Source organism: Antedon bifida, chromosome 6 (assembly GCF_963402885.1).
Source record: "Antedon bifida chromosome 6, ecAntBifi1.1, whole genome shotgun sequence".
Lineage (NCBI taxonomy): Eukaryota > Metazoa > Echinodermata > Crinoidea > Comatulida > Antedonidae > Antedon > Antedon bifida.
Window position 1 is genome coordinate 25,345,238 of NC_136231.1, and position 17,283 is coordinate 25,362,520.

General features: G+C 32.4%; 1 protein-coding gene across 1 annotated transcript; it reads left to right on the forward strand.

Moving 5' to 3' along the window:
- The first annotated feature begins 788 nt into the window (after positions 1-788).
- Positions 789-16,839, forward strand: LOC144844225 (phosphoinositide 3-kinase regulatory subunit 4-like). Its single transcript, XM_078701017.1, has 29 exons — positions 789-807; positions 1,619-1,818; positions 2,261-2,396; positions 2,588-2,737; positions 3,321-3,422; positions 3,803-3,996; positions 4,581-4,707; positions 5,282-5,454; positions 5,712-5,844; positions 6,273-6,368; positions 6,728-6,822; positions 6,978-7,017; positions 7,321-7,482; positions 8,172-8,246; positions 8,621-8,740; positions 8,962-9,063; positions 9,274-9,408; positions 9,834-9,971; positions 10,293-10,472; positions 10,909-11,009; positions 11,110-11,308; positions 11,849-12,131; positions 12,307-12,496; positions 12,794-13,009; positions 13,410-13,612; positions 14,174-14,299; positions 14,758-14,915; positions 15,191-15,369; positions 16,566-16,839. The coding sequence occupies exons 2-29, from the start codon at positions 1,682-1,684 to the stop codon at positions 16,774-16,776; spliced, it is 4,161 nt and encodes a 1,386-aa protein (XP_078557143.1). The 5' UTR covers positions 789-807; positions 1,619-1,681; the 3' UTR covers positions 16,777-16,839.
- Positions 16,840-17,283: the final 444 nt, after the last annotated feature.

The window sequence follows — 17,283 nt, forward strand, 5'->3', positions numbered from 1 at the left end:
GAACCTCTACGGATATTTTTTTTTTAAATAAACAATAAATAAATATAAAAAATAATGAATATTGTTTTTCTTTTATTTTGAAAGAGAGATATTTTGAGGGTTGTAAATGTCAGGCCTAAACAAGTGGACCTTTTTTAAAATCAGAAACAAAGTTGCATGGCATTATTTTCCATCAAATAGACTGCCATGAAACCTCGAAAAGAAGCCCACGTGCTTCTTCATTTTTAGTACTCTTGGGTGGGCTTCTTTTCCACATGGAGTTCTTTTCGAGATAACTTTTGCAAACTAAAAGAGGGGAGCTGATAGGCTCCCGGCTGGAAAATGTTTTTATTACATGATTTGAACAATCTTCTAATGTAAAAATTATCATCAAAATTTTAAATTTTTTTAGTCTGCTAAAGGGAACACAAAGGATATTATTCCTGAGGACGATCAAAGCATATTGATCGAAACGTCGAGAAAATCAACAGTTCTTTTCTGAACTAATATACGTGGTGTACCGCAAACTTTATATCAACAAAGGATTTTTTTTTCTTAAATTTATTAAAACTTAGTGAATTTTCTATATACCACACTGTGCTCCCCTGGTAAATTGGGTTCAATTGAGCACAGTGTATTAACATACAAAATATATTACAATTCAGTGACTGGACAAGTTACCGTAGTACTATTTCTATTTCTGAAGTAAATAAAGGCATAAATGGCGCTCCGTAGGGAAGTAGAGAATGCTCCATCGTCAGAATGACGCTCTGAATATACCTCTTATTATCGATAAATGGCTGCCAAGTGAATGAATACATTTTAAACGTATTGTTTGCATATAAATTAATAAGGCATTGTACTGTTTTTAATTTCAGGCAACTAAACAACTTGGGCCATCATTAGTTAGTCTAGTTAGCACCTATTTTATTAACTACGAGTAGGCCAAGCTAAGCCTATAGTAAATAGCTAGGCTAGCTAGGCCTGTCCTGCTCTGGATCGAGGCCTGGTAAGTAAGCAGTTAGAGTAGGCCCGTAGGCTAGAAAAAGTACTATATAATAGGCCTAGTGAGCCTCATTTAACTTACTATAATGCTACAATCCAGCCGAAACTATAGCTAGGATAGGATTTTTTTGCAGTATGATCCGGGATTATCAAATAAAAAGCCCAACATTAAAAAAAAAAGAACAGAATTTTATTTTTAGTAAATAAATGCTAGGTAGGCTATTTGGAGTAGTATACTTTAGCCAACTTGTACTGGATACTATGTAGGTAAAAAAGAAAATATATAGGCTTAATACTATATATAGGGTCTAGGATTTTTATATACTGTAGCTAGTAAAAGAGCTTATTGTCTGTTGTTTGATTGAAAATGTATGTAGGTAGACCGTAGTATTTGTTCTTGATGACTATTTGGAAAATTAAATAAAAGGGGAGCAAAAATTGTGTCTGAAAACATAGCAAAAATATAAGATTTTTTGTCAACAAAAATTGTGTAATGATAGGATGCAATGAGAGGCTACACTGAATGATAGTCAGCTTACAATAATCTTTTCACTTCAATTCAAGTTGTCTTCTAATTCATGAAAATTAATACTTTGCAATTCACACTTTACAATGATATTTAATTTTATCTTAGGTTTGAATAAAACACTGATGTTGCTATTGTGATAAAATACTGCTGTAAGTTTCGTAGTGTAGAATGGGAAACCAACTCACCGGTGTAGCACCCTCACAGATCTTACCGGTTGAGCACTATCTAACTGATGTGTCAGACTATTCATTTGACATTAGCCTTGGAAGCACCAGGTTCTTTAAAGTTGCAAGAGCACGATACAAGTGAGTATAACCCACATAATAATGATTCTACTGCTGGATGAACAACTTTATTATACATTACAAGAAATGTGATAATTTAAAGATATATTGTCCCCCTAAAGAATTTTTTTTTTCAATTTTTTTTTAATATGCCATTTTAATGTCATAATAGTTATTCACTTTGACCAAAAACTGGATTAAAAAAACAATTATTTACCTAAAAAAATGTAATTTAAAGCAAAAAATACTTTTAAGTATTTTTTAAAATTTAAAAATTGTCTGTCAGACAATAGTTTTTGGTTAAAATTAAATGTTTCTTTCGCCTTTTTAATAAGTGAAATAATTTTTTTTTTCTATATCTTTAACTTTAACTATTTTGATAACAAAACTGTGTATTACAAAGCTTAGTCTAGTTTCTAGAATTTCATATTTTGTTTTTGTTTCTGTTTTGTAACTTTTATAGGGAAGGACTAACCGTTGTGAAAGTATTTGCTATACATGATCCATCCCTACGTCTACGACCTTATAAGGAACATGTAGAAGACGTTGGACTACAACTCAAAGATGCTTCCAACTGTTTACCGTTTGAACGCACTACGGTGATTAAAATCAATTTTATTTTAACCTGTCAGAGTAAAGTAAATCTCTGTCTACACTATCAAACTTTATGTGTCAATATATGGACATTGATAATGTCATATCACTGCCATATTTGAGCATAAACATACATGAAATAGCCTAAATTAGAAAATACCATTGTCTATTAATTGAGATCCTTATTTTATTACAGTTGTCTGACAAGGCAGCGCTGCTCTTTCGTCAATATGTCCGTAACAATCTGTACGATAGACTCAGCACTCGACCATTTCTGAATATCGTAGAGAAGAAATGGATAGCGTTTCAGTTGCTGTGTGCTGTCAACCAAGCACATAAGGTTAAGGTAAGTAGGTTAGATATTCAAGGTTTATTTATTAAACTTGTAGTGGCAAAAAAAGCTGAAGCTACAAAAGCTGAATTGTTACAATATTTACATTAAATAATATGAATAAAAATCAAAAGTTATAACAAACAAACATCAAAGACATATTTATACATAGAGAATATAAATTTATTTAAATACTGGATTTCATTAGAAGGTGTGCCTATTTGTTTTTTTTTTTATTTTAGCAACCATGGTGCCTCTGGTAAGTGCACATTAATATGAAAGGCACTTTAAACAAAATAACCATTATCTTGAAAAAGACTGTAAACATTTTTTAAAGGATAATTGACACAATTAGAAATATTAGGCAAACACAAATTCATTTGAAACTAGTTACTCTAAATAAAGACATTTAGAACTCTATGTTCTGATCTATCAGATCATTTTAAAATGTTTAGAAAAAGTTTAAAGGGGAAAAAACATGATCTTTATAAAGCAAAATTCATTCTGGTATTGTTGTGTGATATGAATGCCACTGTTTTGTTTTAGTTGTAACTCACCTCTTTATGCCATATATTCAAATTGCTTCTTTTTCTTTAAGGTATACCATGGGGACATCAAAAGTGAAAATGTAATGGTAACAGGTTGGAATTGGGTTCTGCTTTCTGACTTTGCGGGATTCAAGCCAACATATCTACCAGAGGTGAATATCAGTAACCATTTTGGCATGACATCTACAATTGAATTACTTGAGAAATAATGTGTGCCTGTAGAACCACTTTACTGTACTGTAATGTACTGTATTTGAAGTATATTCTGTTGTAATATAGTATAAAAATGAAAAGGGTTGAAAATGATCTTTCGTTGACCTTTCGTTCTCAATTGATAGTTTATTTCTGGCTTGCTTCTCTGGATAAACAAAGACAACACCACCATCATCATGTAGTAATCTTCCTGTCCAAGAAAAATCTAGCAATACACATAACTTTTCTATTCCATGTGCAGTGTTTTTTTCCTCTACGAAACGGTAAAATACCATTTGATGTTTTTTAACTTTCAAAGTTTTATTATAAATCTTCACAGGATAACCCTGCAGACTTTTCGTTCTTTTTCGACACATCTCGCCGTCGTACTTGCTACATTGCTCCTGAGCGTTTTGTAGACACAAGCCAGAAACAGGTTGATTCGCAGGCTGGAGAGAACTTAGAAGGTCTTCAGGAAGTTGCAGACGTCAAGAAAGGAGAGCTCACAGCTGCTATGGATATATTCTCTACAGGGTAAAACACATTTACAGTATTACACAAGCAATTTTAAGGTTAATTTTTTAATCCATCCAACAGCAAATACATGACTCTCAAAGAGAGACGCACGCTTTCTAAACAAAGTCTAAAGCTCTGTCTAACCATCAAACTAGTTTTACAAAAATAGTGTGATGTGCCCAAATATAGTAGTGATATGCTCAAATATGGTAGTGATATGACATCATTATGTTCATATATAGGCACATCACATTTTGTTGTCACATAAACTTAAAGTTTTATAGTGTAGACAGAGCTTTACATAAGTTATTTGGAAGTGGTGCTGTAGTGGCTTTTAGAAAAATCATGTAATTGTGACTTAGATTGAAACAAGCAACCTGGAACAACCATGTCAACCACCAAGCCACAGTATCACAATTATTTTGTAATACCAGTCTATGCACTACTACTGTATGTTTTACCCTCAAAAGACCATGATACCAGTAGGCCCTACAAAGCATTCTTCATGGATTCATAATTGTATTAAATAAACCATTTTAAATAAAAATAGAATATACTAGTACTGTTCTAACATTGTTTACGTTTGGTAACATTAAATATAGATGTGTGATAGCTGAACTGTTCACAGAAGGTCATGCCCCGTTTGACCTCTCACAGTTGTTAGCCTATAGAAGTGGTCAGTACAGTCCAGATGCTATTTTAGACAGAATTGAAGATGAACACATTAAGGTAATGAAGTTTAAACAACTTTTTTATTTAATTTTTTGAAGAGTGATTTATTTGAAGTGCTTAAAATCTGCTAGAGCGTAAAATCATATACAGTCAACATAGCCGTTTTATTAGTTACGCACCTTTGCATGAAGATGACGACCGGCAGTATCTCTCTCCCTCGCCCTTCTGGATCGCTTGGCTCTTCCTAGTTAGGGGCCTCGCATTCAAACGCCATACAAAATGTGTTGCTTTTAACACAGCCATTTTAACCAAATAAAAATGTTATTTCGTTAAACAATTAAATTAGAAGTTCAAATATTATTTACAGTTTTAAAAATTCCACGTTTAAGTGTAATTTGAACTGTATATTTAAGGTAATATGTACATTATTTCTAGTCGTTCTCCATAAACGGAAAAATGGCAACTTTATTGTCCTCAAAAAGTTAAGACGACAAAATTTAACGCTAAGCTCTGCCCTTAAATGCATAAATTATTCATGAGCACCGTCCTGTGGCTTCCTGTCATGTTTCGTAAAGTCCCTAATACAGTATATAATGAAACCATAACAAACTGTATTTTCATTGTCATGCAGGCGTTAGTAAAGCATATGTTACAACGAGATCCAGGATGTCGTTACACAGCAGAGGAATATCTTGTCAAATGGCGTGATACGGTTTTCCCTGACTACTTCTATACATACTTGAAAGTTTATCTTGGTGACTTTGCTACTATACCAATTATGCCATCCGATGAGAAGATTAGGAAGTATGTTGTTTTTACTAAATTACCTATTTTAAGGCTATACCACAATGAGAAAATTGTAACAAATATTTCAAGCAACAAATTGCAGATTACTGTTTACTTGTGATGTCATCAATTTTGTTGCTCATGTCATCAATTTTGTTGGTCATGTCATCATATATCAACTGTAGTTTGAACACAATACATGCATCATATATTTTGTTTGTAAATGCTGTTGAGAGCATTTATATGACATATCAACATTTCTGATTTGATTACAGATTAAACATAGACATACCTTTGATTATTGAAACTTTATCACCGTCTGTATCTGATGAAAGGATCGTCGAAGAGAGCAAAAAGGGGCTAGTGATCGTTTTGTCTTTGCTTACGTCCTCCCTACGTACATTACAAGTAAGTTCACAAATTAATAAAAGTCTCAGAAAGGGAATATTTATACAATAAGTAGAAACCGGACACCCATTGGCTGATCAAAAATGTATGTTTTCCCCCGAAATGCGACTGTACCCACTTTGCCATTGTTTCTAGTTTCATGTGCTTTGATCTTAACTTTTTCACAGAACACTGAACTCCTCTTTTCCAGTATTCAAATAGTTAATGGTAAAAAATGTCTTAAGCTATGTCTACACTATCAAACTTTATGTGACAAAAAATGGGATGTGCCCATATATGGACATATTTGGGCACATCATTTTTGTCAAACTAGTTTGATAGTGTAGATATAGCTTTAGAATACAATTATATGTACAAAATGCAGTTTAGTAGTTACTAGGCACAGTGTTTATATGTGTATTTATATTTCTGTTTTGTTTATTTTTCAGTTTTGCATTTCCAAACTGGCTGGTCTTGAAATGCTTTATGCAATTGCTCAACATTTATCAAATGAGGTTATTCTTGATAGAGTCATTCCAAATATTGTAAGTTTCTAAAAACATTTTATTCAGCCTATACAGTGGAAGAACTTTTTTGAGGCATCCTTAAAAGCAGGGCCTTAGCCACCAGTACGGTTGGTAAGTTTTCAACTTGACCCGCTTTTTCACAGAGGCCTTTGACAACCCAGTGGCTTGAACAGCAATTGTTCCCTTTTCTTGCGAAAACCACACCACTTTATTTATTGTGACTTAACTACATCACTGACAAGGGTGGGTTTTTTTTGTCCCCTTTATAGGGGTTCTACTGTAATTTGGAAAACAATTTAGAAATCCTTCAGATAATTACTAAGGTTTATGCCAACAGAAAAACAACAACAATTATGCAAACTTACATTTTTTTTAAGCTGTATTTTGTTCAAGATGACTATCCTAGAGTTCGTGCAGCCGCTGTTACAACACTCACAAATACTGTTGCTTTAGTCAAGTCTGTACCAAGGAGGTTAGTGAACTTAATATATAGATTAAATTAATTTCAAAATTGAAAGTGTCTGGTTGTTTTTTTTTAAATATATTAGATCGAATCAGAATTTAAATATCTTGATTTTAAACTCAAACACTTTAATAAAATATGTGTTTTTTTATTTGTTTTTTTAGTGATGCTAACATCTTTCCTGAGTACATACTACCCAAACTGGTAATTGTATTAGTTTATCATATAGAGTATGACAACCACGTCTGTGGGACACCATCTTGGGTCCATTTTATGCATGAATGAACACAATGTCTACAATACATATATTTATTTACATAAAGAGGACATTTTAAAAAATAATTAAATATATTGGTAACATTTTTTTTGTAAATAATAAATGGAAAAAGAAGTTTATTCTAAATAGGCTACAGAACTATAAGACCATTTTATATTGTTTAATAAAAATAACTAGACTGCTTTAGGGCATTGAATTTATCACTTTTAATCTATCACTTTCCTACTTAGACCTCACTTGCCCAAGACCCTGTAGTTCAAGTTAGAGTTGCGTATGCAGAGAACATTGCCAAAGTTGCTGAAACAGCTCTAAGATTTTTAGAGATGGTTCAACTTGGCCAGTCCAGTCAAGATTCTGCAGAGGTAACACCTGGTTCTAATGTGCAATATACTGTAAGTCAACCATATTATGATGTGTGTTTACATTGGGCCTACTACTGGTACAGTTATCGCTGACATTTGACAGCATGTATTAAATTTGGTTTCCTTTCTTGTAACCACTGCCAAGGAGGTTATGTAGTCAATCGTGTGTTTGTTAGTTAGTTAACAGGATTACTCAAAAGTTATTGCCAGATCTTTACCAAATTGAAACCACAGATAGACATGTGGTCACGGACCACTCCATTAAATTTTGGAGACAATCGGGACCAGGATCCCAATTCTGGAACACTTTTTATTATTATTTTACTTAGGTTGTACGTCAAAACTACAAGACGGATCTTGACCACATTTAAACAACTATATAGATATGTGGTCATTGAAAACTATTATTAATAATATTTAAAAAAATAATAATAATAATAATAATAAAATATAAAAAATAATAATGATGATGAAAAAAAAGATCCACAGCAGGAATTGAACCAGGGACTGTGAAAGGCTGGGTACATCACCATTACACCAAACTTGCATTCACAAGGTGGTAGTGAAATTAGCCTAATCACACACAGCATTAAGACACACAAATTAAAAAATATATATTTTCGGGGAACATTTTATGTAGGGGAATGATTAGTTTGATATAATATTGATAAAAATGTTATTCATAATTATTTTTTTTTGTTATTTACCATATCTTGTAGGTTAGCTATGATCTTGAACTTCAAAATCTACATGATATGATTCAATATATGGTTGTTCGCCTTTTAAGTGATTCTGTAAGTGTATCTTTTTGCCATTATTAAAAATGAGCTATTTAGATAAATTAGTGTACTCAAATAGTCTATTGAATTTAGTTCCCTCAAATTAGTGTACTCAATTAGTGTACTCAAATTAGTATACTAAATTGATTATTAATTGGTATACTAAAGTAGTGTACTCAATTAGCATACTAAATTAGTGTACTCAATTAGCATACTAAATTAGTGTACTCAATTAGCATACTAAATTAGTGTACTCAATTAGCATACTAAATTTGTGTACTTAATTAGTATACTAAATTAATTTACTCAATTAGCATATAATTAATAGTGTACTCAATCAGTATACTCAATTCAGCAATCACGTTTTAAAATGTTATTGTCAATTTCAGGAAAATATTGTAAAAAGAACCCTTTTAGATAATGGTATAACCCAACTGTGTGTGTTTTTTGGTCGTCAAAAAGCAAATGACATTCTACTTTCTCACATGATCACCTTTCTCAACGACAAGGTAAGCTTTATTTGACACTACAATTTATTACAATTGCACACTACAAAAATGGACACACATGAATAAAACAATAGTAATAGGTTAAAACAACAATGAAGATTTTTACAAAAACAAAACATGTAAAATACTTGATAACTACCACAATTATTAGAATGGAACTATGTATAAACAAGTGCACATATTATTAGGTTTGTCCTATAATAAAAGTATTTAATTTTCAGCATGATTGGCACTTGAGGGCGGTGTTCTTTGATAATATTGTCGGTGTCGCTGCGTATGTTGGTTGGCAGAGCAGTTTTATACTCAAACCTTTAATACAACAAGTAAGATGATTATTTAGTCTATATTTAGTCTTCAGGTGTGCTCGAAAATTACTAGAAATGTTTTGCTTGATTTCCTGATGAATTGCAGTTAAAAACAAAGAACAATAGGTCAAATGTCATAGAAAAAGATGACCAATGTTTGTTTATCCAGGTATATATAAAACTCACACCTTTTTGACTACTCTATGCACATTTTATTTTCATTCTCAGGGCCTGGCTGATAGTGAGGAGTTTGTTATTTGTAAAGCACTAAATGCCTTTTCTAGTCTAGTTGAAATTGGTCTGATTGATAAACTGCTCGTTAGAGATCTTACCAGTGAAGTCATTCCATACCTTTGCCATCCAGTAAGTAAATTCACATTTGTTATCAATATTTGATTTAAAGAAACCTTCCTAATTGTGACTGAGAGATGTCCTGTTTAACCAGAGAATATGAATGTTAAAGCTCTGTCTACACTATCAAACAAGTGTGATGTGTCCAAATATTGTTTGTTATTATTTATTTATACTGGGTGACCTCTTCGGTCAAAGACTGGTCTCCCAAAGGGCCCAGTTATGATCAGTGGCTGTGATATGTTAGTGATATGACTTCATCGTGTCCATATATGGACACACCACATTTTTTGTGACATAAAATTTGATAGTGTAAACAGAGCTTTAAACAACCAGAACAACTGGCTGTATTTTGAAAGTAATATAATGCAACCAGTGTATGTAAACATCAACTGGTTGTATAAAAATTATTTTTGATAATTGTGCTACTTTTTCAGAGTGATTGGATTCGTCATGCCACAGTTGGCGTGGTTGCCACGGTAGCAAGAACATTGAACAAAGCGGACGTTTTCTGCTATGTTCTACCACTTTTACAACCATATTTAAAGGAAAATATCATACAAGTTGATCAAGAGGTAATATATCGTCACTAAATAGTGTACAAGTAATGAATGTTATAAGTTGGAAAAGGGGAAAATATTTTCATAAATAGATAGGTTGACTGTTCTATTCAATGAGGTGAAACCAAGTTACATATAATGAGAGTAAGACTTTCTATGAATATCGTGATTAAGAATGTGTTTTTTATTTTAAAAATAGATCATATGCCATTAATTGAAAAAATGGGAATTAATACTTGCTGCACTATTCACCTGCAGTTGATGATTGATTATCTATTGAACTACCTGTATAATAAGTTTATTTAAATAATAATATTATTTTTTTCCTTTTTGAAGCCAATTCTTTTAAGTGCATTACAACCGTCAGTACCGCGTTCTATCTATGACTACATACTACGCATCAAACATCTCAACCAACTTCTAGATTCACTTCAAGATAGGCAACTCATACGAAATATTACAAGACACGGCCACAAGCCTGATTACACAAGTGCTGAGGACCCTGACCTTGTCCAGGTAAGGGACGAATCAGAATAATTGATTCATATTTTTGGCACTTTATAGGATAGCCCTCACAAAGCACACCAATTTTCATCTCCAGTGCTTTTGTGTTGAGTGCTACCAACAAACGGCAGATTGACCAGTACACCGGTGTAATAACCTACTCCTTCTGAAACATGCATTGGGTTCTTTTAAGTGCACAAAACAAAAATGTGTATTAAACGAGACCCTAGTTTGAAGTCTTTACACAAGAAAAATGTTTTCTACCACCAGAACTATGATCAAGGATAGCTGTGCCGATGTTATGGTGTGGTTTGTTGTGCCCCTGGCTGGTACCACTCGCTGTACAAAAGTTCACATCCTACCAGTATGTTTTATATGATCGAAATGATTGAAAGATAAATGTATTAATTTGTAAACCATCTCCAATATTCAATATCATTTTTTGTAGGTTTATAAAAAGTTGTTTTCACAAGGAATGACCGACGACGATGAAGAAAAGCTTCTTCTCATGAAATGGATTTTACTGAAGCTAAGCACCTCAAAGTTTGCGTAAGAATTTTGCTTTTTAATTATTAAAGTTGAATTTATATGTTCTTATTTTTACATTTTTGGTGAATTCAATCTTATTATAATCATTGTTTGTGTTTAGATTGTCGATGAATGAATATGCCCCAACTCCTGATGGAGGCCTACTGAGCATGCCCGGATCCATTAACCTTGCATTGAAGGTGGACATTCAACGTAACCATGCTGACATGCTGAAACCTGTTAACTTACGAGCGGATGAGGGCAATAAAACAACAACTAAAAAACAAAAGAGAAGAGCATCGCATGTGGACTCCGTAGTGGTAAGGAACAAAGATTTTTATTCTAAAGCTCTGTCTACCAGATGTCTCTGTGAGACGGTTATTTGAACCAGTACCAGTACCAGTACACTATCAAACTTTATGTGAAAAAAAATGTGATGTGCCCAATGGACATGATGATGTCATATCACTACCATATTTGGGAATATCACTACCATATTTGGGCACATCACACTTTTTTTGTCAACTAGTTTGATAGTGTAGACAGAGCTTAAGAAAATATAATTGAAAATAGCTCTCAGCTTGGTGTTTAAATAATATTCTTTATTGCTGTTGTGCCCTTCTAGTGTTGAACTAGACAGTTTAGTGAAAGACAAATTATAGTGTACATGATAGGTTGTAAGTACTATAACATGAGATCCAAGATTGGATGACATTCATTGGTACAAAAATGTATCCTACTAAAAGGAGTGGATAAAACTCATTTTACCCCATATTTAAAACCATAACCAAAAACCATTTTTATTTGAGAAAACTAAATTTATGGCTAGATTCTCGTTCTGACTGTTACCTGTTTTTCAGAATGAAGAATGGAAGAGTATGTTTGGTAATGTTGAAGCGTCAAAAACCAAGCAAACACAGTCTACAGCTCCAGTACAAAAAGCACAAGAAGCTCATTCAAGTCTAGTAACATCCGAGGGAGCAGAGAGTGCCAAAAGAACCCTAGCGAACACAGGATCAGATCAACAGCATGGAGGTTTTACAGCCAATGCACCTATAAGCATGTCGCAGCTCCAGGCCTCTACAGAGGGCTTAAGTTTAAAGAAGACGCCAGCTCCAGAAGCTAAATCTGCCCCACCTCAAAGTATGTTTTCATTAGTACTTTACTTCATAAAGAATGCTAGTTTTCACATCTTTTGTTTGCGTTGTTTTTCAAGAGGTATCATATTGTATTTAAATATCATATGTTCGTTTTAATCATGGAGAAATAAGTTAACTTATTTCTCCATGTTTTAATCATTCTTGACTTAATTTTCTAGTTCGACAAGCAGCCTGTCGTATTCAGCTTCGTAAAATTGTAGCTAAGAAGCGTGAGCAATACCAATCTAGTGAAACGAGACAGCGATTAATAGAATACGTAACAATTGATACCAAAGTACCACAAGACAACTGGAGGCCAAAGGGGCTTTTGATAGCCCACTTACATGAGCACAAGGCTTCTGTTAACAGGTAAAAATTAAATTTTAACAGTTGTATGTTGTTTGTAAGAAAGAAAATATTTCAATGGAATCTTCTAAAAAACATTTCTGCCATATTTAAAATCCATTTTAAAACATACCTTTTCAAGACGATCTCATATTCTTTTCAAATAGTGAACAAGTACAGTACTTTATTGTGCACATGTGCAATATATGCACACAATACAAACAGCTTTATGTTCCATCCAAAGGATGAGGCAATAAAAGTAAAGCATACAAGCAATATAGCTATATATTTTAATTATTAAAAACAATTTCTTGTTTGCAGATTACATATTAGTCATGATCACATGTTCTTCGCAACCTGTTCGAATGATAACACAGTCAAAATATGGGACTGTAATAAACTAGTTGGCAACAGTAACACAAACCGCTCACGACAGACTTTCTCAAGACAGAATGGCCGCATCAAGTCACTTACGTTCTGTCAATCCTCACATAGCATTGCTTCCGCTTCCGACGATGGCTCTTTGTATGTATTTGAGTAAGTTTGAATCTTTCGTATTTCTACCACACAGTATTGTGATAATTGGTATGTTCTTCTGCAGTGAGTCTATTGTGAGACACAAAAACATTATCTTTTAATAGCACAATTGAATAAACCACATCTGTAGTGAGTTTATTGTATATTAATAAATAAATTAATTTTAAACATTCTTTTAATTATAAAGGACCTAAATATTTTAACTCTTTAGACGTTTCAATTATTATTATTATCAATTATCCAAATTTTAATAATACCTTTTCAGGCTGTTACTACTGTTTTCTATATTTTATCATTTGGTATAGATACCCACAGCATTGTCATTATTTTCAGTAATTTGTCTTTTGATTTATAACAATAACTATTGTTTAATTATCAATTTTCTAATTTTTTTGAATAGAATTGAAACAGAATCTCCAAAGACAACTCTCTTACACACCCGTAATCTTGACCTTGCCGAGGACGGTCATGCGGTGGACCTTAGTCATTATGATACAGGGTCACAGTCAGTCCTAACCTACGCAACCGTGATGGGAAAACTCGTGGGCTGGGATTTAAGAGCTCCTGGTGTTGCATGGAGGCTACAAAATGACCTCAAATATGGTAGTAACATGTTTTTTTGTTTCGAAATTTAGTTTTTTGTATTTTTAATTATTTTGAATCATGTTTTGAAAAACCAAATTGTATTCGTTCAATCATTTATTTTAATTTGTAATACTGTACTGTTTATGTATATTTCTGTTTATTCATTATCATCAACATATACTTTAACGATTAAGTAATGTATTTTAGCACTGTTTTATTAATATTATAGCATAATATTGCATATGTATACAATGACCTAACTTAAGTTCACAGAGAAGTACAATGTTGTAATATAAGGATGTAACATAAGTCACTACTTTAAAGACAATGAGAGATAGTCACGTATCATCTGTAATTGTGTTGTTAATGTACAGTACATTTAGATGTAAAATAAGTCTGTATGAATTATTAATGTCTTTCAACAAATCAATTTTTATTTTAAATATGTTGATTTTTTTCTTTTTTTGTAAACTTATTTGTGTGGTATTTAGTTACTATTTGTGATTTATTAATTTTAATTTGTTTGATTAAAATTTATCTAATTATTTTTTAAATATTTTCTCCTCATTTGTTTTACAGGTCTGATTACTACATTTGCAGTAGATCAGAAGCAGTGTTGGTTAGCAGTAGGTACAAGTAGTGGCAAGCATATATGCTGGGACATGAGATTTCAGCTACCTATCACTACTATAGCACATCCAACAAGTACGTTTATATGACATTTTACTATCTAGTACAGTCAGTGTCATAACATAGAGACCTTAGGCCCCTGGATTTAGGAACCCTAAGTGGCCCTCCAATGCTGGAGGCCTCAGGCATTTTTAGCCTTTTTAAACATATTTTAATGGATGTTTCTTCCTCTTCAAGCAACTCTCCCAATACTGTACTGGACTCGCTGGAGACTCTCCCAAAACCAGACTTTTCTTGAGGTCCAAAATGTTCCCAAATTCATTTTTACCATTAAAAACACATTTTGAACACCAAACTTTCCGGAAAACCAGATTAGACCAGCCCAAAAGTGTCCAGTATTGGGAGAGTTTACTGTATATAGTTCTTGGCTATCAATTTGAGGTACAATAACCAAAAGTTTAATTCAAAGTCTTTGAAGAAGAAAACTATATTTAAATTAATTAAAAACTTGTTATTGTTGCTTTGTTTCATAGGTGCCAGAGTCCGTAGAATAATGGTGAATTCACTTCATACATCTGGTATTATCTCCAGTATACAAGGAAATAATGAGGTTTCAATGTGGGACCTGGAAACGGGTGCACGACAACTTACCCTCTGGGCTAGTTCATCCCCGCCCCTGTCACAGAGTCAGGTGAGAAAACTGTGAATTAGACTACATCATTGGCATTAACACTCTCAAACTAATTTGACAAAAAAAAATGTGCCCAAATATGGTAGTGATATACCAAAATATGGTAGTGATATGACATCATCATGTCCATATATGGGCACATCACCTTTTTTGTTGTCACATAAAGTTTGATAGTGTAGACAAGGCTTTAGTGAAATACTTTATCCTTAAAATTAAAAAAAATTCTCCTACGAGATAATACCAATATAAATAAAATGTTTAAATGATTTTTCTAGGCCACAGTCCATGGTGTTAACAGTATGTACCACTATCCAACGAATGGAACAGGCTCAGCAATGATAACAGCGGGATCGGATCAACGTATTAGGTTCTGGGATCTGGCTCACTCGGCTAGGTCTTACATCATTGCTGGCTCCGCTAATGATCCTCAAACACAACCTAATGTATCCTATAAGTAAGTGGTCTATTACCATTTTTACCAATGAATCAGTTCTCTCTAGAAGACATTTTATTTTGACAAAACCATTGGAATAGTTTTTGTTTATTTAACTGAAGTTTGTGACATCTGTTCATATTTTCCACCATGCTACTGTACAATTTAAGCAGTTTATTTTTTTTAAATTAAATACAATTTCATTGTACGTGATGTACAGGAAAATTAAAGCCTTAAACATTTAATATTGATTAAAATATTCTAACCTTTTTTTAATTATAATACGACTAATTCAATTTCCAATAATTTTATATTTCTGGTATATCCTTAAACCTTGATTGGAGTTACTCGCATTGCACAGTCAGCTTTTTATACATTTTGAAAATTGTGTGCATCACAGTAAAATAATAATAATGAAGTCCTGTAGTGGTCTTGCCTTTATATCCTATTACAAGATGTGCAGCGGATTAATTGAATACAATTTTACTCTCACTAAATATAAGAATATTTAATTTGTTAAAAGCCTGACTGTTCTATTCTACTTGAGAAAATATTCTCACCATTCTACTCTAAAGATTTTGTATGATAGTAATATTTATTTTGAGTGGCTTATAATTTGACATCATTATTATATACACATAGATGCTTTTATCATTATATGTAGATAATTTTTAAATTGGTCCTAATTGTTGCAAACCATTAACACACCATTACAGCAAAATGCTGATTTTTTTTAAAGACAGGTTTTTATGCGTGTCTCTCTTATCTGTGATTTTCAGCCCATTCTCAATCCTGGTTATTATTCATTGGTGACCAAATAAATATCATCATCATCACCATCATTATCATCATCATTAAATCATCATCATCATCATCATTAAATCATCATCATCATCATCATTAAATCATCATCATTAAATCATCATTATCATCATTAAATCATCATCATCATTAAGTCATCATCATCATTATCATTAAATCATCATCATTATTATCATTAAATCATCATCATCATTATCATTATTAAATCATTATTATCATTAAATCATCATCATCATTAAATCATCATTATCATTAATAAAGTTATATCATTATAAAATTAATGTAGAGAATTTTTTTAATGAATAGTATATAGATTACTGTTTGTCTATTTAAATTACAAATCTGAAAATAAATCATTTTAAACTCTTCTATTTTTACAACATTTGTTTTATCAGACAAAAAGTTGTGGATGGGGATGAAGTTTTAGTCGAAACATATGGAAAACAAAGGGCAACACAAAACGAAGATTCACCTCGTAGAGGTCCTGAACAAGTAGCACCGGGGCATAGAGATGTCATCACAGACATAGGTGTGTTTCATACAAGCCCGGACCAGTCATTCATAGTGTCTACATCAAGAGATGGGGTTATTAAAATCTGGAAATAGAGTTACTTAACGATATAACTTTTATATGAAGAAGAGATACAATTTTACAATTCAATTCACAAAAGGGGAGACGTAATTGCAAATATATGTTTTGTACTCAAATACTATAGTCATGTTTCTAATTATGAAACGGATTAATAGCGGTACCTGGCAAGGCTATCAATATCTTGAGATAGCCTTCGTTTTACATGGGGTCCTGTGCAGAAAACAACCAATCATAATTCGGTCTAAACGAATAAACTTTTATTTAAATATCTATTGTTCAAACATTCCTGGTGAATTTCCCCATATTTTTCCATTTCAGTACTGATTTTGTATTATTTTATCAAAGAAATATTATGTTATAGATATACCATATATTTGTTGTACATATTATAATTGTAATAATATTTCAATAGTCATTTTACTTATGCGAATTTTGATTTCTGGATTATCAGTAGAGTAAACAATTAAAACAACATTCAAATATTCAACAAGACATTAAATAAATATTTGAATACGTATTGT